Below are 26,082 nucleotides of genomic sequence, written 5' to 3'. Positions count from 1 at the left end.
CCAGAAAATAAGCCATAATGCATCTTTTGGAGCAAAAATTAATATAAGACCTGGTCTTATTTTGGGGAAAACATGGTATTATTGGTCCTTTTTGTTATCTAGTTTTGATATCTAGTCACTGTGTTGGGAGACCAGGCACTTGGAGATGTGCTATGCCAGCCATTCCCTCCAATGTCCACTTAAAGTGTCCCATGCAACACAAACCAACAAGACACTACTTCTTCTACAGCATTATTTGCTGCTGACCAAAATTTCAGACTTGAAATATATGGGACAAATTGCAGTAGTTTCCTAGGCGTATTAAACATTCAATCTGTAAACAGATTTTCACCCCTATTTGGAATTCTTCCTATAGGGCTGTGATGGCAAACTGGCAGGCGGAGCCATATCGGTGGGCACACAAACTCAGCTCCAGCTTTTCCTGCCTCCGGAGGGCCTGGGGGGTGGATGGGGAAGGCCCGTTTTTCACTCTCCCCAGGCTCCAGAGCCTTTCTAGGAGCCTGGGGAGGGTGAAAATGGTGGGACCGGAAGTCAGCAAACGGGCCATTTCCGGCCTCCGGAGGACCTCCGGTGCGGTGGGGAAGGCCATTGTCCCCCTCCTCATGCTCCCAGAGTGGCTCTGGAGCCTGGGGAGAGCAAAAAATGGATCTACTGGGCCCACCATGCCAAAATCGGGGGGAGCGTGGGGGTCACGTGCGCACGCATGGGGTGCATAGAATTATGGATGTGGGCACGTGCGCGCACATCCTCTGTGCTCCCCCCACTTTTGGCACACAACAGCAAAAAGGTTAGCCATCACTGCTATAGGGGATGGATGTCAACAGAGCTTTTATCAACAGTAGCCCTAGAAAGACTGCAGGGAAGAACAACAGAGATGATAAGGTGTCTGGAGGTTAAAATCTACCAAGCATGGCTAAAGGAATTAGGTATGTTTAGTTTAAAGAAGAAAAGACTGAGGGGAAACATGATAGCAGTCTTCTATTAGTTGAAGGGGGCCTCAGGGAAGAGGACATTAATCCACACAGGCAGGCAGGACAAGAAGCAATGGGTAGAAATGTGGAAATAAGGAGGAATTTCCTGACAGTGAGAACTATTAAGTTTCCAGGAGTTGTGGGTACCCCATCACTTGAAGTTTTCAAGAAAAGATTGACAATCATTTGTCCAAGATGGTAGTAGAACTCCTGCCTTGAGTAGGGGTTGGACTAGAAGACCACTAAGGTCCCTTCCAACTCTATGAATTTATGATTCTATGAAGTTTAATTCCATGGTTTCTCCCTCCCTCCCTCCCTCCCTCTCTTCCTCCCTTCTTTCATTTCTGGACCACTCATCTCCTTGAAGTTTTGCTGTTGAATGTAAGCTGGGCATGCTATTTTATTGTCATAAAAGCAAATACCAAGAAATGAATATGAAAACACTAGCTGGGTTTGCGGGGCATACAGGATAACAAGCATTACTAGATCTTGAGAAAGCTGATTTAATTCAGATGTTTGATCACATAAATTTTGAAATAAAGTTCCGAATCAAATATCGACATGCCCTGTGAGACTTAAAATAGATGGGCAACTGTCATCTATTTTATTTTATTTTATATTTTATATTTTATTTTATTTATTTGATTTGTGTAGCCATCCATCTCACAAAAGTGACTCACAACAACTGAAAACATCAAAAAGAGAGCACAGTACAGCTAACCCATTGACTTATGGCCACAAGTGAGCCCAAAATTTCAGCTGCTAAGTGAGACATTTGTTAAGTGAGTTTTGCCCCATTTTAAAACTTTTCTTGCCACAGTTGTTAAGTGAATCACTGCAGTTGATAAGTTAGTAACCTGGTTGTTAAGTGAATCTGGCTTCCTCATTGACTTTGCTGGTCAGAAGGTTGCAAAACGTGACCTTGGGTCACCGCAACGATCATAAGTGTGAACCTGTTGCCAAACATCTGAATTTTGATCACATGATTATAGGGATTCTTCAAAGTCGTAACTGTGAAAAACAGTCATAAGTCACTTTTTTCAGTGCTGTTGTAATTTTGAATGGTCACTAAATGAACTGTTGTAAGTCAAAGACTACCTGTATATTTTCTTTTCTTTTCTTTTTTCTTTAGTCTAAGCTTGTTAGCATATGTATCTGGGCTAGATCTCTATTTCTATAACTCTTGTTTTTAAAGGAAAGCCCAACCTACACTGGATAAAATTCATTGATCAATCATCTTCCTTGTTATTTTATTCTAAACAGAAAACCAATTTAAGTGCAAAATTCCAGCCTTCGCAGACATCGTTATCTTGATTGATGGGTCCTGGAGTATTGGCAGATTCAACTTCAGGCTTGTGCGTCTTTTCTTGGAAAATCTGGTTATCGCCTTCAACGTGGATTCTGAAAAAACAAGAATAGGTAATCTTTCAACAATCCAAGTTCGTCTGTTTTGGTTTCCTCAACTCTTTATATTAATATGATTCCTTCTTTTGGGAGAATATTTAATGAGCCATAATGCTATAGTGTCAAATTCCTTCTGAAAGGATGGATTTGAGTGTTTCTATAGGAAGGAATTCCTGAAAACCCTAATGGACCTAATCAAATATTTTTCTTCGTATATATGTCATCCCAGATGTGTTGATGGATTTGAACCAAGTTCTAGTGTGATATCTCAAATATCGTACCCAGAGGTGGGTTTCAGCAGATCACATCATGACTGTAAGCTGAGGGCATATACCAGTCTAGTAACTGATTTTTTTAATATAAACAATAATGCACTTCAATGGTTAGATGGCCTAGACACTGGCATCTGAATATGGATCTTTTTAATATTCATATTTTATTGTGTTTTACTAATCTAGATGAAATGTTAATATATACTGCTAATCCATGTATGATATGCCGTACACTAAATAAAAGAGGACTGCCTATAATAGAATAGAATAGAATAACAGAGTTGGAAGGGACCTTGGAGGTCTTCTAGCCCAACCCTCTGCTTAGGCAGGAAACCCTACACCACTTCAGATAAATGGTTATCCAACATCTTCTTAAAAACTTCCGGTGTTGGAGCATTCACAACTTCTGGAGGCAAGTTGTTCCACTGATTAATTGTTCTAACTGTCAGGAAATTTGTCCTTAGTTCTAAATTGCTTCTCTCCTTGATTAGTTTCCACCCATTGCTTCTTGTTCTACCCTCAGGTGCTTTGGAAAATAGCCTGACTCCCTCTTCTTTGTGGCAGCCCCTGAGATATTGGAAGACTGCTATCATGTCTCCCCTAGTCCTCCTTTTCGTTAAACTAGACATACCCAGTTCCTGCAACCGTTCTTCGTATGTTTTAGCCTCAGGTCCCCTATAGCAAAAGCCATTGTTACATTGGTGCATGCAACCAATTCCTCTCCATGTTCATATCATCTTTTTCATGTCATTGTGTTTTGTATTATAAATATACTTTCTTTTCTCTGCAAGGCCTGGCACAATACAGTGGTGATCCCAGGATAGAATGGCATCTGAATTCCCACAACACAAAGGAGGCTGTCTTAGAAGCAGTGCGAAACCTCCCCTACAAGGGTGGAAATACCTTAACCGGTACGGAGTTGTACATGACCGCTTGAAATGGATTTTTTTTAAAAAGTATTTGCCATTTACCTGATTCATACTCTGTAAATAACGCAGGTGCATCTTGCTTCCTTCTGTATTATATTTCTGATTCTTTTTTTTTCCCACTGGCCTTCAGGGTGCACAGTATTTAAAGGCTATCCTCTAGCACAGTTTAGGGAATATCATTAAAAGAACGGTATTCTTTATCATCAAGAGAAAAGAGGGAAGCAAGGTAACACAAACCTTGTTCTGATAAGACAAAGGGGAAGATTTATTGCAAATGGATTCCTTTGAATTATGCGAGAGGAATGCACTCCTAGGTGATTTATTGCAGTGTTATATTATTTATATGAGAGAAACAGATAATGTGTGGCTGAGCAGAATACTCTGACTGAAGGACCTTTCCGTCCAGGGCCGAACTCTTGAGTTTAGCTTGAGTTAACAAGGCTATTCTTAAAAAAGAGAAAAAAAAACAGAAAAAGGAGAGTTAACAGGTAGAGGTCTCTGAATGGGATGTAGGAGGTGGGAAGTAAGTTTAATAGTGTGGTGGGTGGGCAACTGTGTGACCCTTTTATGACCTATGGACCTATGGAATTCCTGAGATAACATGGCTGCTCAGGAATTTTGGGAGTTAAAGTCCACAGGTCATAAAGGTTGCCCACTTAGTTGTTAAGGCACTAGGTTGGAAAGTAGGAGAACTTGAGTTCAAGTCCTGCCTTAGCCATGAAAGCCAGCTGGGTCATGATGGGCCAGTCTCTCTCCCTCAGCCCAAGCCACTCACAGAGTTGTTGTTGTTGTGGGGAAAAGAAGAGGGGGAAGGTATCTTCGGCATGTTCATCACCTTGAGTTATTTGTAGAAATAATGAAGACAAGATATAAATTAAATAGTGGTCATGATTATACAATCAAGGCCTGCTCTATGTACCGGCACATTGATGATGGAATGGGGCAACGTATCACTGCCAACTCGCCACAGCCATCTCGCTGCGGCCTAATCACCACGGCCATCTTGCTGCAGGACAATTCAACAATTCAATTTAATTATTTAAAATAATTTATAAAATATTTTGATTTTCGCCATTTACATTTCATTTTGTCCCTCCTTTCGCATCCTTTCTTTAATGATACTACTCCACCAATTCTTCAATATTAGTATAACTCTTGTCCCGTAGTGAGTGGGCTGTGGTGAGTTGTCCTAGATCCCATAGATGAGGGGATGGAGCCAGGGATGAAATCGAGCAGGTTCTAACAGGTTCTGGAGAACCGGTAGCGGAAATTTTGAGTAGTTCAGAGAACCGGCAAATACCACCTCTGGCTGGCCCCAGAGTGGGGTGGGAATGGAGATTTTGCAATATCCTTCCCCCAGGAGTGGGGAGGGATGGGGATTTTGCAGTATCCTTCCCCTGGAGTGGGGTGGTAATGGAGATTTTGCAATATCCTTCCCCTGCCACGCCCACCAAATGACGCCCACAGAACCGGTAGAGAAAAATTTTGGATTTCACCCCTGCATGGAGCTTTGCTCACTCAATCATAAATGTCACTTTGGCTTTTGGGACATCCGCTCTCCCAACTGCTGATACACACAATAACAATCCTGCTGACAGAACAGATAACCACAAGCAACATGCAAGGGCATTCGGACACCAGCTATTCTCTAGTATGGGGCTACCCTTGAAGAGTATCTGGAAACCACAACTAGTACATAATGTGGGAATGCAAACAGTCTTGGGCATCTCTAGGATTGCACACGTAACATCTCTGTTATGTGAGCTACATCAGGTGCTGGTTTGCTTCTGGGTCTAATTCAGGGGTAGGCTTCAAAAATTTTTAGCAAGGGGTTCTCTGCCCGGTTGCTGGGTGGGCGTGGCCATGGTGGGCATGGCTTAGTTGGCCTCCTGCATCACAGTGTGTGTATGGGGGGTGTTTTTGCCTTCCCTGGGTTCTGGAGGCTTTTTTCAAGCCTCCGGGAGGGCGAAAACAGCTTCCTCAGGCTCTGGAGGCCCTCTGGACCTGTTTCTGGCCTTCCCAAACTTCCGGTGGGCCCGATTTTGGCCCTTCCTGAGCCACTGTGAGTGCCCTGCACTTATCTGCATCCAAAACGGGCCACCTGGGGGCTCCTGGGAGGGGCAGGGTGGGGTGGGCAGGGCCAGCCAGGAGTGGGATTTGGGGGCTCTCCAAATTGCACAGAATTTTAGCTAGAGGTTTTCCCAAACCCCTGCAAACCCCCAGCAGGTCTAATTCCAGATGTCAGTTACCCCCTTTAAAGCCCTCTATGGCACGAGACCAATTTACCTGATGGACATCTCATCTCAATTCCATCATTCCATCCCACCTGGTCAAGTAGGAGGGTATGTTGCAGACCCCTGATGGCGCAGTGATTAGAATGCAGTATTTCAGGCACTCTGCCCACAGCTTGGAATTCAATCCTGATGGAGCTCAAGGTTGACTCAGCCTTCCAACTTTCTGAAATCAGTAAAGTGAGGATCCAGATTGTTGGGGACAATATGCTGACTATGTAAACTGCCCAGAGAGGGCTGTGAAGCCCACTCTATAGAGCAGGTATATAAGTCTAAGTGCTAAGTGTTATTGCTAGCCCATTGGTTTAAGAATTTCAATTGGTGGGCTACAGGAAGAGAGGCTTCTCTGCCATTGCTCCCAAACTTTGAACACCCTACCCCAGAGGTGAGGTGTTTCCAGGATGGGCTGCTGGGGGTTTGCAGGGGTTCAGGAGAACCTCTAGCTAAGATTCTGTGCAGTTCGGAGAACCCCCAAATCCCACTCCTGGCTCGCCCCGCCCACCCCTCCCCCCCAGGAGTACCCCACACTGCCCATTTTGGATGCAGGTAAGTGCAGGGCATTCGTGGAAGCTCAGGGAGGGTGAAAAATGGGCCTACTGGAAATTTGGGAGTGCCAGAAACGGGCCCATTTCCAGCCTCCAGAGGGCCTCCAGAGCCTGGGGAGGCCGTTTTTTGCCCTCCTGGAGGCTCGAGGAAAACCTCCGGAGTCTGGAGAGGGCAAAAATGACCCCCCCTGCCATGGTGCAGGAGCCGACTAGGCCACGCCCACCATGGCCACACCCACCCACAACTGGGCAGAGAATCCCTTACTAAAATTTTTGAAGCCCACCCCTGGGTGTTTCCTCCCCCCACTTTCATGGCCTTCAGATAGAATGTTAAGACCTGGTACTGCCAATTGGTATTGGGGTCAAAGAATGATATGCCACCCTGGGGGTAATTGGTAGCATGCCTCTGCCGCTGTATCTTAATAGCCCAGTTTTTATTTTTATTTTTTTTCGTCTGTTTTAACTCTGTGTTTAATTTATGCTTTTATACCATGGTATGTTAATTTATTGTAAATAAGAATCACTTAGGTAAGATGAGTGGTGGAAAAATGTGATTAATAAATAAACAAATAAATAAATAAATAAATAGTCCCCAGAAGCTGTAATTGAAGCAATCTGTCTTGCTTGCTATCTGAAAATTAGTTTCCCTACTGTGATGGTCATGGCCCTCTTTGAATGCCTGCTAATTAGAAACCAGATTATTTATTGCAGAAAAAGAATAATGTATGTTCAAGTAAAAACAAGCATCTACAGGTTTCTTTAGCTACCCTTAATTGCTCCCCCTCCCTGCCTTTGAGTTAATTGTGACTCCTCATGACTGCCTGGACAAGTCCTTGTAAAATTTCTTGGCAACATTTTGGGAAATGGTTTGCCCTTGCCTGCTTCTTAGGGCTGAGATTGAGGATTGGCTCAATATCTCCCAGCTGTCTTCATACCTAAGGCAGGACTACAAATCATGGTCTCTAGTTTATAGTCCAGCAACTTTAACAACAACAACATTAAATTGGTTCTTACCAGTCGTGGGTTGCCCCCGGTTCGGACCGGTTCACAAGAACCGGTAGTAAAACCGGCGGGAGACTCCGCCCATTGACCCAGTCATCATTAGAAGTGATCTGCGTGGGCACAATGCAAATCAGTAGTAAAGGTAAGTAGAACCCACCCTTGGTTCTTACATTTAACTGTAGTCTGTTTTTAAAACTAAGAAAGTCTGCTTGGGAATATAGTGGAAATATTGTTGTCCTGCCATTGTCCCCAGACTTGAGTTCCCCCAAACGCCTCAAGAGTACTCTGCATTTCCCCCTCTTTCTTTACTTTAAAAACACAGAGAACAGAAACCAAAAACCACTGCCTTGAACCAGAATCCACTGATTGGGTCTTGCAGAAATAGACATCCCCACCTCTCACTTCAAAATTAAGATTTAAAATAAAATATTTGGATCCCCATTCCGTCAGCATCTTTACATTATATGCATTTGTCTGGTTGTATGAAAAAAAGTCTTCAAATCTCCCCAAACACTTGAATAATTTCAGTTGGGGAAAGGGTAGCTAAAACAACGTGAAGCCACCATTCCCCTTAAAGGACCTGAAGCCCAAAAGCCAGGACGTATGATGAAATAGAAAGACATGCAAATGGTATAATAGGATGCTCATAAGTTGTGCATACCCCCAGCCTTGAAAGACAAGAGTAGCTTTATGGTTGCTTTGCTGTAGCTGTCCCAGAAATAAGTTCACTCAACTTTTGAACATAATCAACAGTATTGGCTTTATAGAGGCCCAGAGCTGATTTTGATCTGATGCAGAATCTTTTGGTAAAAGTGCCTTAAGCTTGTTTGCTACTCTCCGTATCACCTATTTCTGTCTGTAGACTTATATTGGGTCCTCCTAAACTTTAGGTTTCTAGAATACTTCTAGTCTTTTCCCCATAGAAAACTGCTGCTTCATGCATCCATGACACATACCCTCTGAGATCTGTCGGTATCATTTTCTCAGTCTTTGTTGAATATAATTCCATATTTATTCTTAAAAGAATTAAAAGGAGCTTCTTATCTGTTAACCAGGAGGAAGCAGTCTACCAACCATTATAACTAATAAAAGATAAGTCTTGCAGCCATAGCAATATAAATATCTTTGGTTAACCTTCTCCTTGGCCTTCTCTCTCCTTTCTTCTTTATGGACAGGTCTTGCCTTAACTTTTATTTTGGAAAACAACTTTAAGCCAGATGCAGGTTCAAGGCCTGGAGTCCCCAAAATTGGCATATTGATCACTGATGGGAAATCCCAAGATGATGTCATTCCACCTGCAAAAAACCTGAGAGATGCTGGGGTCGAACTCTTTGCCATAGGTATGTATTGCAGAAATACTCATTGAATTGAGATTCTAGAATGTGCCTACCGTAGTTCAATGCAGGATCTACAGTGTAAGATGTATTTACAGCAGGAAACCTGTGATTCCCAGCTGTCTAAACTCAGCAGTAAAGTAGTTGAATTTTGGTGGGTGTGAATTCAGGCTATTTTAGGGGCCTAAGTAGAGATGTGCAGATTGTTTCAAAATTGAATGGTTTCAAAATAACAACATCAACGTTATTGTCATTGTATGTGTATACACAGTATACCCATACAACAAAATTCACTTAACACCCAAAGACCAGGTCCAACACACATAACAATCCCCCAAACACACTCCCACCCACCACAAATTCCCTGCCCCTAAACCACCCAAACATCCACACAACAGACCAAGTAATGCTGTCCAACAGCTCACTGATGGTGGCCCTTTAGTTCATGGTTGAGTGCAATTATAACTCTGGGATAAAAACTATTCAGAAAATGTGTGGTCCGAGTTTTAATTGTTCTGTATCTTCTACCAGAAGGCAACAGCCCAAAAAGATTGTAAGCAGGATGGGAAGAGTCTCTGAGAATGTTGTGTAACTTCCTCAAACAGCAAGATTCGAAGATGTCATCCAGGGCTAGTAGCTGGAGCCCAATGATATTCTGGGCAGTTTTAATGATTCTCTGTAGAGCATTTTTGTCCACTACAGAGCTGCTCCCATACCATACAAGAATGTCGTATGTCAGGACGCTCTCAATGGTGCTGTGATAGTAGGACAGAAGTAGATGCTGAGATAGATTTATCTTGCTGAGCATTCTCTTCTGTGCCTTCTTCACAAAATGATTGTTTCAAGTTTCGAACATGTGTTTTGATCATGAAACGGGACCGTTTTGAGTTTGGAATGGACTTGTGCCAAACAGAGCATCTGTTTTAACTTGAAATGGAGTGTTCCAAAGTTGAAACCTAAGCTCCATTCCCAGCCACATCTTTAACCTCACCAAATCTTGGAGAAGGGACCATTAAGCTACCCAAGACCTTTTTAGTGACATCACTTGCCTTGGGTTGGCTCCTTGTGTCCAGAAAGCTGAAGGTTGAGTCCTGACCATAAGAACCATAATGTTGCTAACATCAGTTGATAAGCATCTATCTTTTGCTGATATACCTCCAGAAAAAAAACACACACACAGTTCGAAGGCAAGTTGTTCTCCTGAGCATATTGATCATTGATGAAGTGATGTCCACCGTAAACAATTCCTGTGTACATATTGACAACATTGTCCTCAGATTGGTTCATAAATCCATTAAAAAAAAAGCCATAGTAGATTAATTCACATACCACGCTAGATCATAAATGCTGGCTTATAATCACAATGGTTGTGATCGCACACTGCGCTTAACCAAAATCAAATATTTGTTTACGATATCCAAGCCAAGCTATTTTATTATCATGTTACTACTTTGTTGTTTCTTCCTTTGTTAACAGGTGTAAAGAATGCTGATGAAAATGAACTGAAGGAGATTGCTTCAGAACCACACAGCACTCACGTCTACAATGTTGCTGACTTCAGTTTAATGAACTCCATTGTGGAAGAACTTACAAAGACTGTGTGCATGAGAGTTGAAGAACAAGAGAAAGAAATCAAAGGTAAGAATAGCCAGGAGAAATGCTCTTTTTAAAGGACATATAACCAGGGGTGAAATCCAGCAGGTTCTGACAGGTTCTGGAGAACCGGTAGCAGAAATTTTGAGTAGTTTGGAGAACTGGCAAATACCACCTCTGGCTGGCCCCAGAGTGGGGTGGGAATGGAGATTTTGCAGTATCCTTCCCACAGGAGTGGAGAAGGAATGGGAATTTTGCAGTATCCTTCCCCTGGAGTGGGGTGGGAAAGGAGATTTTGCAGTATCCTTCCCCTGCCATGCCCACCAAGCCACACCCACCAAAATACACCATGCCCACCAAGCCACGCCCACAGAACCGGTAGTAAAAAAAATGTGGATTTCACCACTGCATATTATGAATGGTGTTAGGTCAGGCTAATAGCATATCTCATTCAGCTTCCTCTTGCTACATGGCCAACATATTATGTCATAGTGACTAGCAGCCATTATCTTCTTCATGAATAATTCTTTGTGAACATGGTAACCATCAGTACATCTCATTCGAACAAATTTTATGTGCTGGGGAAAAAAACGTCTTCCACTTCATTTTTCCAAAATTTGTTTCTTCTGAGTTTTTATGAAGTTGTCTGCTGATAGATTGTCTACAAGATCTAGAAAAGTTAAGAATTGAACAAGATGATCATTTTGGGGTGGCTGAAATAATTGTTTCTCTGATTTCTAGGTATGTTTAGTCTAATTAACTAGGCATAATTAGACATAACTAGGGCAGGAGTGGGTTCTACTTACCTTTACTACTGGTTTGCATGCACAGTTCAGCCATGGGGATGTCCAGACAGGTGGGCGGAGCCTCCTGCTGCTTTTACTACCGGTTCACAAGAACCGGACTGAACCGGGAGCAACCCACCCTTTGCCGACCGGGAGCAACGGCCCATTTGCCGACTTCCGGTGGGACCGGAAGGCCCGAAAATCAGTTGGCTGATGCACGCATGTGCGCCAGAGCTGAGCTCGCGGGCCCACTGATATGGCTCCGCGTGCCACCTGTGGCACACATGCCATAGGTTCGCCATCATGGCTATAAGGACTCATGCTTTGGGCAAGGGGTTGGACTAAATGATCTCCAAGGTCCCTTCCATGATCCCCATAGTTCTATATTCTGTGTCTAAAACTTTAGGATCATTGGTTGCCACACTTGGAGCCCCTACAGATTTGGTCACATCTGAAGTGACAGCCAGAGGATTCCATGTGAGTTGGACTCATGCACCAGGCAAAGTGGAAAAGTACCGAGTTGTCTATTATCCCACCAAAGGAGGACAACCAGAAGAGGTAATGAAGTAACAGTCACTGTTTGTCCTGAGGGCAAGACAAAAATAATGGGTGGAAGCCTGTCAAAGAAAGATGCAACCTCTAGAAGTAAGGAAAAATTGTTTGACAGTGTGAGCAATTAACCAGTGGAACAGCTTGCGTCTTGGAGATGTAAGTGCTCCATCACTGGAGGATTTCAATGAAAGATTGGAGATCCATTTAACTGGGATGGTGTAAAAGTCCTAACTTGAGCGGGGGGTTGGACTAGAAGACCTCTGAAATTCCTTCCAACCGTATGACTTTACAATTCTATGAAACTATAAAGGTAAAGGTAAATGTTCCCCTTGCACATATGTGCTAGTCGTTCCTGACTCTGGGGGGCGGTGCTCATCTCCGTTTCAAAGCCGAAGAGCCAGCACTGTCTGAAGACGTTTCCATGGTCATGTGGCCGGCATGACTAAATGCCAAAGGCGCATGGAACGCTGTTACTTTCCCACCAAAGGTGGTCCCTATTTTTCTACTTGCATTTTTACGTGCTTTGGAACTGCTAGGTTGGCAGAAGCTGGGACAAGTAACGGGAGCTCACCCCAGTACGTGGCACTAGGGATTTGAACCGTTGAACTGCCGACCTTTCGATCAACAAGCTCAGCGTCTTAGCCACTGAGCCACTGCATTCCTTCTTTATATATAGTTTATAGAAATATTTAGAAACTATAGGATCCCATAATTGTGTTAAGCAAAATACATTAATAATCACTATTAGAAGTAGCGACCAATTACTCCTGCACCTCTCTAATCCATGTTCAAATTTTTTCTTTGGGAATTGAATTACAACCTGTTTTCAGATAAAAGGAGAAAGTCTGCTTTGTGGTCATCTTAAAACTCTGTTTAAATGTGTCTTGTCTTTCGTACAGGTGGTGGTAGATGGGACAGTTTCAACAGCTGTACTGAAAAATTTGATGTCTTTAACTGAGTATCAGATTGCTGTGTTTGCCATCTATGTTAGTTCTGCCAGTGAAGGTCTCCGGGGTACTGAGACAACACGTAAGTGACAAAAAAAGGAACATGGCAGTATTTTAAGTTTATGTTAGAACTATCTAATTTTGCATTGTAAGTGTATATCTGCTGATTCTAGATATAAACCTATCCCTGATGAAAACCTGTTGGATTTGGGAAGAAAAAGTCCATTTAACAATATTCTGTGTTGAATAGTTTTTGCCCAAAACTAGAAAAACAATGATATACCATCAGAAGACAAGGTGATTAGAAAAATTATGGAATGTGCAGAAATGGATAAGCTCACAAAGAGATACAAGAAAAAGATGAAACAGAATACTACTTAATCTGGGAGAAATGGTATAAATGGTTGGAGGAGAAAGGGGAAAAAGAAAAAAAAAGGGGGGGGACAAAAGAAAACTAAACAATGGTTAAATTAGGTGGAGAAATATGGAAACAAATGGGAAGATATAAATTGTGGAAAGGAAACTAAGTACCTGTTTATGTTAATTGTAAATAAAATATTTAGATTAAGAGAATATATACAGGTGAAACTCGAAAAATTAGAATATCGTGCAAAAGTTCATTTATTTCAGTAATGCAACTTAAAAGGTGAAACTAATATATGAGATAGACTCATTACATGCAAAGCGAGATAGTTCAAGCCTTGATTTGTCATAATTTTGATGATTATGGCTTACAGCTCATGATATACTAGGAATATATGTATAAGAGATAGATTAAGATAAGAAAGAGAAAATGTATAAATATAGATTACTGATGCGAAGATGTTGAAAAGAACATTTGTTTGTTTGTTTTTGTTTGTAGGCTTGTTGGTTTGTTGGTTTGTTCATATTAAAAAACAACAATATTCTATGTTGATTTTTGGCTGGAATCAGAACACCTAGAAAATGGGGGGCTTAATCCTTCCCTTCTCAGCCATGATCTATTTAAAAATAACTCTTCCTTCTGCCTTAGCTGCTATCAGCATCAATGGGAACCTTTTCCTCCTAAGTCAATAAGAAAAGCAGGAGGATTTTCCAAGGGATCGCTGATGTACTAGGAAAAATTCAATTTTAACCCTCACTAGGAAAAACTAACCCTGTACTAGGAAAAACTCAATTTTAACCTTTAATTCAAGTCCTGTCCAGATGTGGTGAGCTGGTAGGGTTTGCCATCAAGCCAATGCACATAAAAATGTGGTTCTGATTTCAGGATAGGTTCTGCCATTTACTTCCATGGATCAAGAGGTCCTCTTGACATCCATACTTCAAAATGACCTCTTTCCTTTAAGGTCAGCCTTTTCCTGCTTCTATTTTGGTAGAACTTGTCAGCAGTTCTTGTTGCAAGTTGTGGTGATAAAGGCAGAATAGCAGGCCATTTGATAAGAGACTTCACTCCTCACTCAGTATTGTTGAATCTGGGATGTGTCTGAATAAGCTTGACAGCAACTTAGCTGCTGTTTTCCTATTTGGCGTCAGCTATCCTATCAGACACAAGAAATCAGGAACCAGGGTTGTTGAAGATGCACAGTTTATTCTGTGCATCTTCTAAACAAGAATCTGAACTACTAATGGTCAAGGCAAATTGGCGATAGGTAAGAGTCAATGGAATTCAAGCTGAGCTGGACTTACCATATTTTTCGGAGTATAAGACGCACTTTAGTTTTTGGGGAGGAAAATAAGAAAAAGCTGATTGGCAGGTGGATCGGCCTCCTGGAATACCCCCAATAGCTGTTCCCAGAGGTGAATTTTAGCAACAGGTTCCTTGGTTGTGAGCTCCGGGTCTTGCTTTTTTTTTTACTTTTTTTCCTGGCTCTGAAAGCCTCCGAAACAGCTTCAGAAAAAAAGCCTCCGAAGCCCTGTTTGGGGGCTTCTTTTCTGAAGCTTCGTTTCTCATGCTTTTTTCAGCCTCTGAAACCTCTGTTTGAGAAACTGGGTGGGGCTACATTCGGATATAAGACACACCCAGATTTTCATCCTTTTTTTGGGGGGGGAAGGTGCATCTTATACTCTGAAAAATACAGTACTTACCATCGTGTAGAGAATAAAGAACCTGTTACCTACCATAAGGAAGGCTGAGCACCAAAGAATTGAGTGCCTTTGAACTATGTGGTGCTGGAGAAAACTCCTGCGAGTCCCTTGGACTGCAAGATGATCATACCGGTCAGTCCTAGAGGAGATCAACCTTGACTGCTCTTTAGAAGGCCAGATCCTGAACATGAAACTCAAATATTTTGGCCACCTTTTGAGAAGGAAGGACTCACTGGAGAAGAGCCTAATGCTGGGAATGACTGAGGGCAAAAGAAGAAGGGGATGACAGAGAATGAGGTGGCTGGATGGAGTCACTGAAGCAGTAGGCGTGAGCTTAAATGGACTCCAGAGGATGGTAGAGGACAGGAAGGCCTGGAGGAACATTGTCCATGGGGTCGCGATGGGTTGGCTATGACTTCGCAACTAACAACAACTCCTAAGCAAAATAGGCTGAAACGGTTTTTTTAAGTCCAGAGCAACGTGATAACGTTTGGAAGTGGCTCAGGCAGAGAAGCCTCCCTAATTCTCAGAAGTATAAGGAGGAGGAGGAGAATCAGACTGTTATTATTAGACAATCTCAATAAATGGTTTAGCCATTTTTGGAATTGGTTTCCAGGTCCTGTCAACCTAGGGGGTGATGACCCATTATGGCCTCATTTTCTGAGCAAACTTGGGTGGGGTTGCATTGTAGAAGAAAAAAGTCTAGCCTAGCATTTGATCGATCGGAGATGGTTAGGAATTGGTTAATGATGAACTTCATGGTCCAAAGCACATACTGTCCCAGTAGCATCATTTCCCATGGCACCTGGTGCTCTTTTGAAGTCAAGTTCTGACTCGGTCCAGCTGTACGTGCTTCTGATTCCACTACTGCCTAAGGCAGCACCTCTCCAAGCAGAGTTTTTATTTAATCTTTACTCAAGTGTCATAAAGCAATGCTCTGAAATAAGTAAATATTAATCACTCCAGGTAACATTTCAAAAGGAAAAAAAATGATGCTGTCACGGAGAGAGGATGGGAAAATATACTATATTTGACCTTGCTGGCAGATAATAGCAAATGAAAATGAAAAGATTGTGGATTCAGGCATGAGGTGTAGTTTTGAGAGAATGCAGTCGTTAGCAGCTGAAGTAAATACACGGAAGCCTTGGGTGTGAGAAACAGGGAAAAGGATAAAGCTAAAGGCATTTTTGGTCAGAATTCAGAGAATGGGGGTCAATAAGATCTCCAAAATAGCCCCCTTCCTTTTGTTTACAGTGTGCCTGAGTTCTGCAGAATGAATCCATTTCAACAGAGGTAACACACCCATATTGTCATTGTCCATTGATTCGCAGAATATCTCTGTACAAATTCACTTCCATCCTCATGACGTTCAGGAAGCTATTAGAAACCTGGCTATTCTCCCAGGGTCTCGGGTATCAGCCCTCCCAAGTCAATTAGACAGGAAACACAACTAGAAACATGACTAGATGAACTAAATCTACTTTATTGTTAAGGGCATGTTAATAGAGTCTTGCAAATCTGAAGGTACAATCTTCCTATCATCAATCTGAACCATCCGATCAATTTTAGGGCAGGTCCTTCCTAAGTTTCTTCCTTTGATAGCTAAGTCCTTGAGGTCTTCCCCTTCTTTTTGTCTGACTGTTTCCTAGGCAGTGTCTCTTTCTCTTGTCCCCCAAGGTCATTCATACGTTCTATTACACCAGGGGAGAGTGAAGGTCACTAAATTCAAGGTGCCGCTATTATTTTATAAAGTTGTACAAGGCTTGGCTTTGGCTTTATAACATTGAGATCAGGGGTGAAATGCTGGCGGTTTAGACCGGTTTGGGCGAACCGATAGTAAAAAATGCTACCAGTTTGGGTGAACCGGTATTTCTGACAATCAGCTGGGCAACGATCAGCTGTGATGCACTATTTATATTAGCTAGAATTGTCGGATTTCCTGCTTTCTAGCTAATCTAAATCGCGTGGCACAGCGGATCCCCCCCCTCACTGTTCTACTTACCTTTGCAGACTCGGAAGGCTTCAAAATGTTCCTTTTTTGGTGCTTTGCGGTCGCATTTTAGGCAGACTCACAGAACCGCTGTGCGTGTGCTCGGTAGCAGACTCACAGAACCGATAGCAGACTTTGGAGGATTTCACTCCTGATTGAGATCTAAGTAGCTAACACCTCACAGATTTGCTATCTATGTTGATTTCAGTCACATCCCAGACAGAGGAGGAGAAGGAGGAGGAGGATTGGTTTAATTCTCCATTTTGTGTTTTGGAAATAGTCATCCCCAGTCTTTGAGAGTGGCTGTGCAGGTTAACAAGAGTTGTAATTTTATTTATTGCAGTTGAGCAATTATCTAGCTATCCAAAATGACCAAATGAGATTGCAGAATCAACCTGTTTACATATTTTGAAAAGAACTCTTTTTTATTAGTTGCAAGAACTTCTGTTAGAAAAAAGAATTCAAAGATTTGTTGCTCAGACCATACAAAACAATACTGAGTTTAAAACCATTTTGGTTGTTTCCGTTTTTGTAAGCCTTCCCAGCGCCTTCCTTTGAAAAAAAAAAAAAAAAAAGGCAGTAACTCTCTTTTGTATTTTTCCCTCTACAGTTGCATTGCCAATGGCATCTGATTTGGAGTTGTATGATGTCTCACACAACAATATGAAAGTAAAGTGGAAGGCAGTAGCCGGTGCAACTGGCTATATGATTCTGTATGCACCCCTCATTGATGGTTTAGCAGCAGAGGAAAAGGAGGTGAGAGAACATAGTATCAACTAGGTCTTATGAACCTTCAAAGAGTGGGCTGAAAACCTAATGTGCAGAAGTCCCTATTTTCAGTTGAATTAATTATCCCCGTGGAAGTATAGACACCTCACCACTGGAGTGCCATAGGCCTCTGTCCTGTTGAAGATTTTTGTTACTGGCCTGGATGAAGGATTTGAGGGTTATGAGGATCACATTTGTAGAGTATTCAAAACTATGAAGAGTTATAAATATTTTAGAAGAGAGAGAGAAAGAGAGAGAGAGGGAGGGAGGGAGGGAGGGAGGGAGAGAGAGAGAGAGAGAGAGGGAGAGAGAGAGAGAGAGAGAGAGAGAGAGAGAGAGAGAGAGAGAGAGAGAGAGAGAGAAAGATAAAGATCCAAAAAGTCTTGTAAAACTCTTTTCATTCATTACATTTGCTAAAGATCTTACGTTATATGAGATTGTTGGGTTGGGTCCCATACTCCACTCAAACCAAGAAGATTGAGTTGGACTGCGGAATGTATAGGCTCTTCACCATTAAACATGGATTTATTTATTTTTTTTAAATTTGATTTATATGCCGCCCTTCTCCAGAGACTCAGAGCGGCTTACAATGCGTTAAGCAATAGCCTTCATACTTTTGTATATTTATACAAAGTCAGCTTATTGCCCCCACAAACTGGGTCCTCATTTAACCTACCTTAGAAAGGATGGAAGGCTGAGTCAACCTTGAGCCTGGTAAGATTCGAACCTGCAGAAATTGCAGGCAGCTGTGTTAATAACAGGGTGCATTAAACCACTGTACTACCAAGGCTCGTTCCCAATACAGACCCAATTCAGAGACTATTCTAAGAGCGCAGAGGAAAATAAGTTTATTTTCTTTTGAAGAGCCTACAGTATACAGTATGTTCCACAGTCTAACTCAATCTTCTTGGTTTGAATCGATTATGGGACCCAACCCAACCCAACCCAACCCAACCCAACCCAACCCAACCCAACCATATCATGTAACATAATGAGTAGTTGCCCCAGTGTCTTCCCCAGACAGTGGGTCATCTCTCATGGCAAGACTATCACCATCTGATGAAGGAGTTTACCCAGGATTTGGGTTAATGAATAGTGGCACTTGGGAAGAAACAGTGAAACAATTAATTGGAGAGATGCAGGAGTCACAACTAGTTGGGGATTGGTAGAAACTTAGAACCCTTGTGGTTGGCTTGATATTGAATTAGGTCAGGTTTAGAGATTAGTGATGAATCAAAGATCACTCTATGAACACCACTGCAGCGTCTTCTACTCTGAATCCAAGTGTCGCCATTGGTTCTACATAATGTTATGCCTTTTTGATAGCTACTAATAACTTACGAAATGGAAGGTGATCTATAAAAATTGGCCTATCATATCAATAGTACTCCATTGAGGTAAATGCAATTTTATTTTTCTGCTAAATACTTTCCTCTCACTTTTTTCAAAACCAAGCAGACAAAAAAAAAAAAAATCTCAGGAAGTTTAATTGACTCAAAGTCAGGAAGCTATTATTTGCTTATGAGTTTGTTGGCAAGATATATTTTATAAAAGGCTGATACAGACTTCAAGATGGACATAAGAGCCAATTTCAATGTTTTTTTTTCCCCTAAAGGTTTTAAATTTTTCTCACTTGCTCTTTTCTATGAATATACACTCAAGTCCATAGCATTGAATGTGATTTTAAAAAAGAAAAGTTCTGTATTAAGATGCATTTTGCTGCATATCTCTTCAAACCTGGACATTTTTGCTTGGGATTTAGCCTCGTTTATCATTTTTGCAAGTTAGTTTACCTAATTTGCTGCATTTTTGTTCAAAACGTGTATGAGTTTTTAAACAGAGTTTTAACTAATAGAGATTTTTAATATATTGTCAAACTGCAGTGTACCATTCTGAGAAGTGTAATTTGGAATGACACTTCGCTTCAAGTGTGGAATATAATACATTGCGTGCAGAAAATTTGTCAAACATTACTAAGTAAAATTAAAATAAGTTTTGCCTAAGGTGTGGACAGAAATTGTATTTAGTATGAACTGGCTAAAAAGTCAGCCAGATTAAACAATGGACCAATGTCTTGATTTCTAATTTGAAATTATGTTCATACTTGTTCATGTGGAAGAATTTTTAGTAGCATTAAAAAGGCATGTAAGATTCTAGAAGAGAATCAAGAAACTACTGAATATATAAACATGTTCGGTTTTTTATAAGTTATATAGCATATGTCTCTCACAGAAAATTAATTGAAATAAAAAAATCTTAGGTCAAAAGACTTCAGATTTCAAGTAAATCTAGTCAACGTACTATTCAATATATTTATAAATGATTTGAAGAGTTAGAGCTTCAACTTCATAAGAATCTATTGACTTGCTACTGTTGTGTCATTCTGAATTTTCTTTAATAGACGCTCTACAGATAACACGTACAGTTAAGGTGATAAAAGTCAATTGTATCTTTTCTTTTTATAGATCTGAAACTTTTCTGACACAAAATTATTAACAGTAATTAATAATAGTAAAAGTGACATTCACAGTATTATATCTTTTAAGGATGTTATGGAGAAGATTATATGAAAGTACAAAGGGACTTGTGTAATTCTGGCAATCCCAGTCCTACATTTCTGTCTTTTTTGGGATACGTTTCAGTTGGTGGTTTTTGATATTCTAGGATTTCTCACAAATTGGACAGCTGCCCATCAAGCCATTATAGGTCTAATTTGTGCAAATGATCCTCAGGCAGGACATAGTGGTATGAATCAATCCCTTGTTAATATCACAAATCCTGTTTTTCTTACTTTGACAGAAATTATTCTCTCTCCTGAAAAAGTTCTTTATCTTCTACTTATGCATGCTACTATTTCATATTATTTATAATGAACTCACATTAAAATACTGCATTTTAACCACTGTGGTAGTGCAGTGGTTAGAATGCAGTATTGCAGGCTAACTATGCTCACAGCCAGGAGTTCGATCCTGACTAACTTAAGGATGACTCAGCCTTCCATCCTTCTGAGGTCAATACAATGAGGACCCAGATTGTTGGGGGCACTGTGCTGAGATTGTAAACCACTCAGAGAGTGTTGTAAAGCACTATGGAGTGATATATAAGTCTAAGTGTTGTTGTTATTGCTATTTTTTATAGATGAAAATTGGAGTGACCTCCACACATGTTGAACTTGAGGGTCTGCTACCCAACACAGATTATACGGTCACTGTTTATGCAATGTTTGGAGAAGAAGCCAGTGATCCTCTTACAGGACAAGAAACAACATGTAAGTGGTTTTTATGTGTTTCTATTTGTCCCAGGAGTAAATTCTGGAAAAGCTTTCTGAGACTAAAACATAATGCCTTTAAACTTTAGTAGAATGGTAATCCCTAGAGGCATCCTTTAGGACAGCAACATGAACAGCAATTTCACTTTGTGATGTTTGTGAAGAGCAGCTTCACTTTGTGAGAGCTCAGTGGCTCAGCAGTTAAAGACACTGAGCTTGTCAGATGAAGAACTGACCACCCAGGTTCAAGACCCAAGTGCCACTCAATGGGGTGAGCTGCCATTACCTACCTCAGCTCCTGCTCACCTAGCAGTTCGAAAGCATGCAAATGCGAGCAGATAAATAGGTACCAATTCAGAGGGAAGGTAATGGCGTTCCATGCACCTTTGAAATATAGCCATGCTGGCCACATGATCACGGAAATTGTCTTCGGACAATGCTGGCTCCCTTGTCCAGGAAACAGAGATAAACACAGTGGTGGGATTCAGGTAATTTAACAACTGGTTCTCTGTCCTAATGATTTCTTCCAACAACCAGTTTGCCAAACTGCTCAGAAAGTTAACAACCGGTTCTCCCGAATTGGTGTGAACTGGCTGAATCCCACCACTGGATAAACACAGTACCTTAGAATCAGACACAACTCCCTTTTAGAATACTAGAGGCATTGTTTAGGAAGGAACATGAAGAGAAACCTTTAGTATGGTGCCTGTGATTTCCTTCAACAGCTTGTTACTATCTGATTATTATCATGTAGAGAAAGTGACTTCAGTGGACTATTCTTGCTTACAGTTTTGAAGTACCAACAGTACTTTTTAAGTTTCTTGAAGTTTATGTTCCTTTAAAATATCTTCTTTGTTTCCCACCTAAAATACTGTAGATGTGAGATAACATCTATTTTAATTCCATTGAATTTTAACTGCAGCCTGTTTTTTACATCCCAATCTTTAATGTTTTAAAGTTTAATGTTAATTTCCATATTGTGATACCTTCAAGAGTTGTTAGATTCCAGATTCTAGAATTCTTAGAACTGAGTGAGAATTCTGGAGGTGAAGTCTAAAACAAGATGGGTATGATTTCTCTAAAATATGTATATTCATAGCAACTCTTCATGCTTTGCTGAATTCCAGTGGAAAAAAATTGCTGTATTATCTTTTCAGTGGAGTTGGGTTTTTTTTTTTTTTTTTTGGCTATAATGCTATGAAAGGATCCAAACTTTCCATATTAAAATAGTTCATAGTTTAAGCATACATCATGTGTTCAAATGTTAGTACCACTTTTAAAAAATAATTTATAACAGCTTTGGAAAACTGTGTTTGAGAGTTATTTGAGTTTTTCCATATTGGCTAGGTTTCCTTTAATTGGAATGGTCGTGCACTCACTGTTTCCCCACACAGATGCATATTGTGAGAACTGAGGTGCATATTTGTCTTATAAAGAACTGAATGTATGAATCTAATAGAAGTTAAATTCTAGTCCAGGAAACATGATATCTGCAGATAGGTTTTTTTTATTCCTAGATGGTTTTTTACCTCTGACCCTGAAATGTTTTGTGACATCTGGGATAGGAGAGCTTGCCTTTTGATGTTTATTAATGTAAATTGGGATATTGAATTGGCCACCAAATTGATCTTGAATGGAAATAGAGATAGTGTTGTAGGAAGTTAGCACCCACCCCTTTCCTAGAGGAATAAAATATTTTTTGGGAAATATTAAAAAGGCAGAATATTATATTTCCCTGGATGAGAAATGGATAAACATGTTTTGAAGCAGCTCCCATCTTCCTGCCCTCACCCTTTGTCAATGGGCCATTAAGGCCTGGGCCAGTCTATTCTACATAACAAAGATCTACCTCCTTCAGGCAGAGCCATAGTAGGAATTGCCAAAGATCCAACAAAGATAGGATTAGCCCTCTACACAATAGCAGCAGAAACTCACCACATGTGACCTCAGAAACATGTGACCTGGGAAGCACATGTGACCATCAGCCAGCAAGGCTAGCTAAGACCCCCACCCCCTGGGAGTCTGACAACCAATCAGGATACTGTTTCAGGGTCCCAGGGAATGCAAAGCCAGAGAGGGCATAAAAACCCGAGGATTTACTGTATCTGCCCCTTTTCTGTTCAGGAACTCAAGCCATGTGATCCTGTCCACCATTAAACCATCTTTCCAAGCAGTCTTCATGTTTCCAGTGTCTTTTTCCCCACTTGGAGCAGAACCAAGAAGGATATTTCTTCCAACAGTGTTGAATGGAGAAGGAGGATAGATTTTGAATGGATTTCAGCCTCCTGAAAGAAAAAAAAAAAAAAAGCACGAGTAGGAATTGAGCCTCCCCATTGCTATTTCATGGAAAGCAGGATATGGGGAAATTTGGAAGGATTTGAGATAATCCAATGTGGGAACAAATTGGGGATGGAGAATAAGATAAAAGGATATAGACTTGTTCCAAGTAGAACTCTTGAAATATCTACAAAGTTCTCAATGTTTCTGAGTGAATAAGAGAATAACAGAGTTGGAAGGGACCTTGGAGGTCTTCTAGTCCAACTCCCTGCTCAGGAAACCTGCTGTTCCACTGTTCAGGAAACCCTACACCATTTCAGAAAAATGGTTGTCCAATCTCTTCTTAAAAACTTCCAGTGTTGGAGCTTTCACAACTTCTGGAATTCACAACTTCTGGAATTCACAACTTCTGGAGGAAGTTGTTCCACTGATTAATTTTGTGTGTGTGTGTGTGTGTGTGTGTGTGTGTGTGTGTGTGTGTGTGTCTATCTCAGCCTCTCCCCAAGTCAAGTCATGCCTTTGTAGATGTGTTTCTTAGAATTACCCAACAGTAGCAGAATTTAGAAGTCTGAATCTTGGAGACCAAAACCTTTGAAAGGTACTTGGAAGCCAAAAGCAGATAAACTTCAGAGTAAACAAGAGTACAACACAGGGTAAAAAGGAATATCAGAACACATGTTGTATTTCAGAAATTCCATACGCACCACAGCAAAAACGTTCAGCTTTCACTACCAGAATATTATAGGAGATGAATTCTAACACTGAAATTATTATTATTTTTCCAGTGGATTTCTGCTGAGCCTAATTCATCCTAATTTCAACAAGTTCACTATAAAGGGGGTTCAGTTTGCTGTAAAGTCTAGCATATTTACACAAACCGTATAACTCAAAATCCCACCAGTATCCATACGGTGTGAACTTTCTTGGGTGTGGACTCTGCATTGAACATGACCAGATTTTGTATCAGACCCATAGTGTTGCATGGAGATTAATGTCATCTGGAAGCCATATATCACAATAGGTCAACTGACTGAAAAACAAATATATTATTTATAACATGGATTCATTTCTATTTTCAAGTGCCTTTAAGTCCGCCAAGAAATTTGAAGTTTTCAAATGTGGATCACAGCTCAGCCAAAATAACCTGGGATCCAGCTTCCCCACAGGTCAAAGGCTATCGCATTATGTACGTTAAGACAGATGGGACTGAAACCAATGAGGTAAGTAGATTTTTAAAAGAATAAACAGGAACAACCTATAAACAGAACTATTATGTAAAACCAATATTTCCACACACACCCCAGTCTGCCAATAACTCATATAATGGCAGTTAGATTAACTTCTTTGGTTAAGAACAGTTATCAAAATGAGGTAAACAGGTCCATCTCAAAGGTTTGAGAAAGCATTTCTGGCTTCCTCTTCAATGAAATTTGAACTCCCTATATAAATCAGGGGTGAAATCCAGAAGGTTCTGACAGGTTCTGGAGAACTGGTAGCAGAAATTTTGAGTAGTTCGGAGAACCGGTAGCAGAAATTTTGAGTAGTTTGGAGAACCGGCAAATACCATCTCTGGCTGGCCTCAGAGTGGGGTGGGAATGGAGATTTTTCAGTATCCTTCCCTCAGGAGTGAGGTGGGTATGGAGGTTTTGCAGTATCCTTCCCCTGCCACGCCCACCAAGCCACGCCTACCAAGCCACACCACACCTACCAAGCCACGCCCACAGAACCGGTAGTGAAAAAAATTGGATTTCACCACTGATATAAATACATTGTTTCTGTTATATTTTGAATATGGCTCATTTAAAAAACCTCTTCTTTATTCAAGCCATTAGTTTGCCACCTCCCATTTTTCATATTCTCTTACCCAGCAATGGCACAGTGAAGCAATTTTGTGCTTTGCAATCAACCGTCATGTAGGATGTGAGGTGCTTTCCTTTAAATATTTTTTTTTATTCAATGTAAATTATATAATATGCTAAGAAAAAAAAAGGCAGCCTTCTTCAAACGAAACTTGACCTACTGATGTCTAAATGGACATGTCCATGTTTTTTCTCAGCATATAAAGAATTAGTTTGTTCTTGCCTTCTGGGATTATGGCTGGCTGGCTGGCTGGCTGGCTGGATGGATGGATGGATGGACAGATAAAAATAGTGATAGAGCTTCAGCTGATGAGAGGCAAAAATATGCATTCGCTGTTTTTTTAGGGTGAAATCCCTGAAATATTTATAATGGACAGACCAGAATGGAGATCTTACTGCCTTGGTCCAATGGCCCCAAGCCTGGTACCCTAGACTCCCTAGTTCAGCGGTGTCAAACTCAAGGCCCATGGACTAGATCCGGCTCATGGGGTGCGTAGACCTGCCCTAGAAACAGTGAAGGAATGACCCATGGCGCCTCTGCCAGCGAAAACAAAGCTCGTGGGGACTGTGCATGGCCCCCCTGAGCTCTGTTTTCTCTGGCAGAGAGTTGCAGGAGGCTGTCCCAGCCGAAAACAGAGCGCTCTGCCATTTTCGCTGGCAGAGAGCTCGGGCCACCACAGGTGCCCCCTGACACAAGTGATGTCAAGGCGCCCCCCCTTGGGGGGGTGTCAAACATAACCCTGATGCGGCCTTCAATGAAATTGAGTTTGACACCCTTGCTTTAGTTCAGTGTTGCTCAACCTTGTCAACTTTATGATAGGTGGACTTCAAGGCTGGTTGGGGAATTCTGGGAGTTGAAGTCCACACATCCTTAGGTTGCTGAGGCTGAACAACACTTACTACCCAAGGCAGTCCTCACTGCTGTCAATTCTGAGAACACTCCATCCGTGCAAACCCCTCATCCCAAGCTGATATAGATCTACATCTTTTTCAATAAGCATTTGTTTATAATCCTTGGCACGCATCCCTCCATTCCCTGCTTGTCTGGCTCTCTCCTTCCTCTGGCAAGAAATTGGCTGAGGTTTTCCAGAATTTCGACATGACACAGCTTGTAAAGAATCTTTGTAGCTGTAACAAGATGCAACAGGCTTTGCTGCCCCTGTTTCTAGACCCTTGTGAGTTTCAACGCGATGCTATTCTGACGGTGTAACAAGAGGCCTGCTTTATG

The 26,082-nt window shown here is 41.3% G+C and overlaps 1 protein-coding gene across 1 annotated transcript in view; it reads left to right on the top strand.

Annotated features, from left to right (window-relative positions):
* COL14A1 (collagen type XIV alpha 1 chain) overlaps positions 1 to 26,082 on the top strand; it is a 143,459-nt gene that overhangs the window by 18,931 nt on the left and 98,446 nt on the right. Inside the window, exons 5-13 of the mRNA XM_070942037.1 lie at positions 2,235 to 2,390; positions 3,439 to 3,558; positions 8,590 to 8,754; positions 10,225 to 10,386; positions 11,533 to 11,684; positions 12,578 to 12,707; positions 17,293 to 17,438; positions 20,589 to 20,718; positions 24,076 to 24,215. Of these exons, the coding sequence (XP_070798138.1) occupies positions 2,235 to 2,390; positions 3,439 to 3,558; positions 8,590 to 8,754; positions 10,225 to 10,386; positions 11,533 to 11,684; positions 12,578 to 12,707; positions 17,293 to 17,438; positions 20,589 to 20,718; positions 24,076 to 24,215 (1,301 nt within the window). The remainder of the gene's footprint in view (positions 1 to 2,234; positions 2,391 to 3,438; positions 3,559 to 8,589; positions 8,755 to 10,224; positions 10,387 to 11,532; positions 11,685 to 12,577; positions 12,708 to 17,292; positions 17,439 to 20,588; positions 20,719 to 24,075; positions 24,216 to 26,082) is intronic.

The sequence above is a fragment of the Pituophis catenifer genome, unplaced genomic scaffold (assembly GCF_029215685.1).
Source record: "Pituophis catenifer annectens isolate HBS135680 unplaced genomic scaffold, rPitCat1.0.hap2 SCAF_3, whole genome shotgun sequence".
NCBI classification, from domain to species: Eukaryota; Metazoa; Chordata; class Lepidosauria; order Squamata; family Colubridae; genus Pituophis; species Pituophis catenifer.
This window is presented reverse-complemented; position numbering and strand designations above follow the sequence as displayed.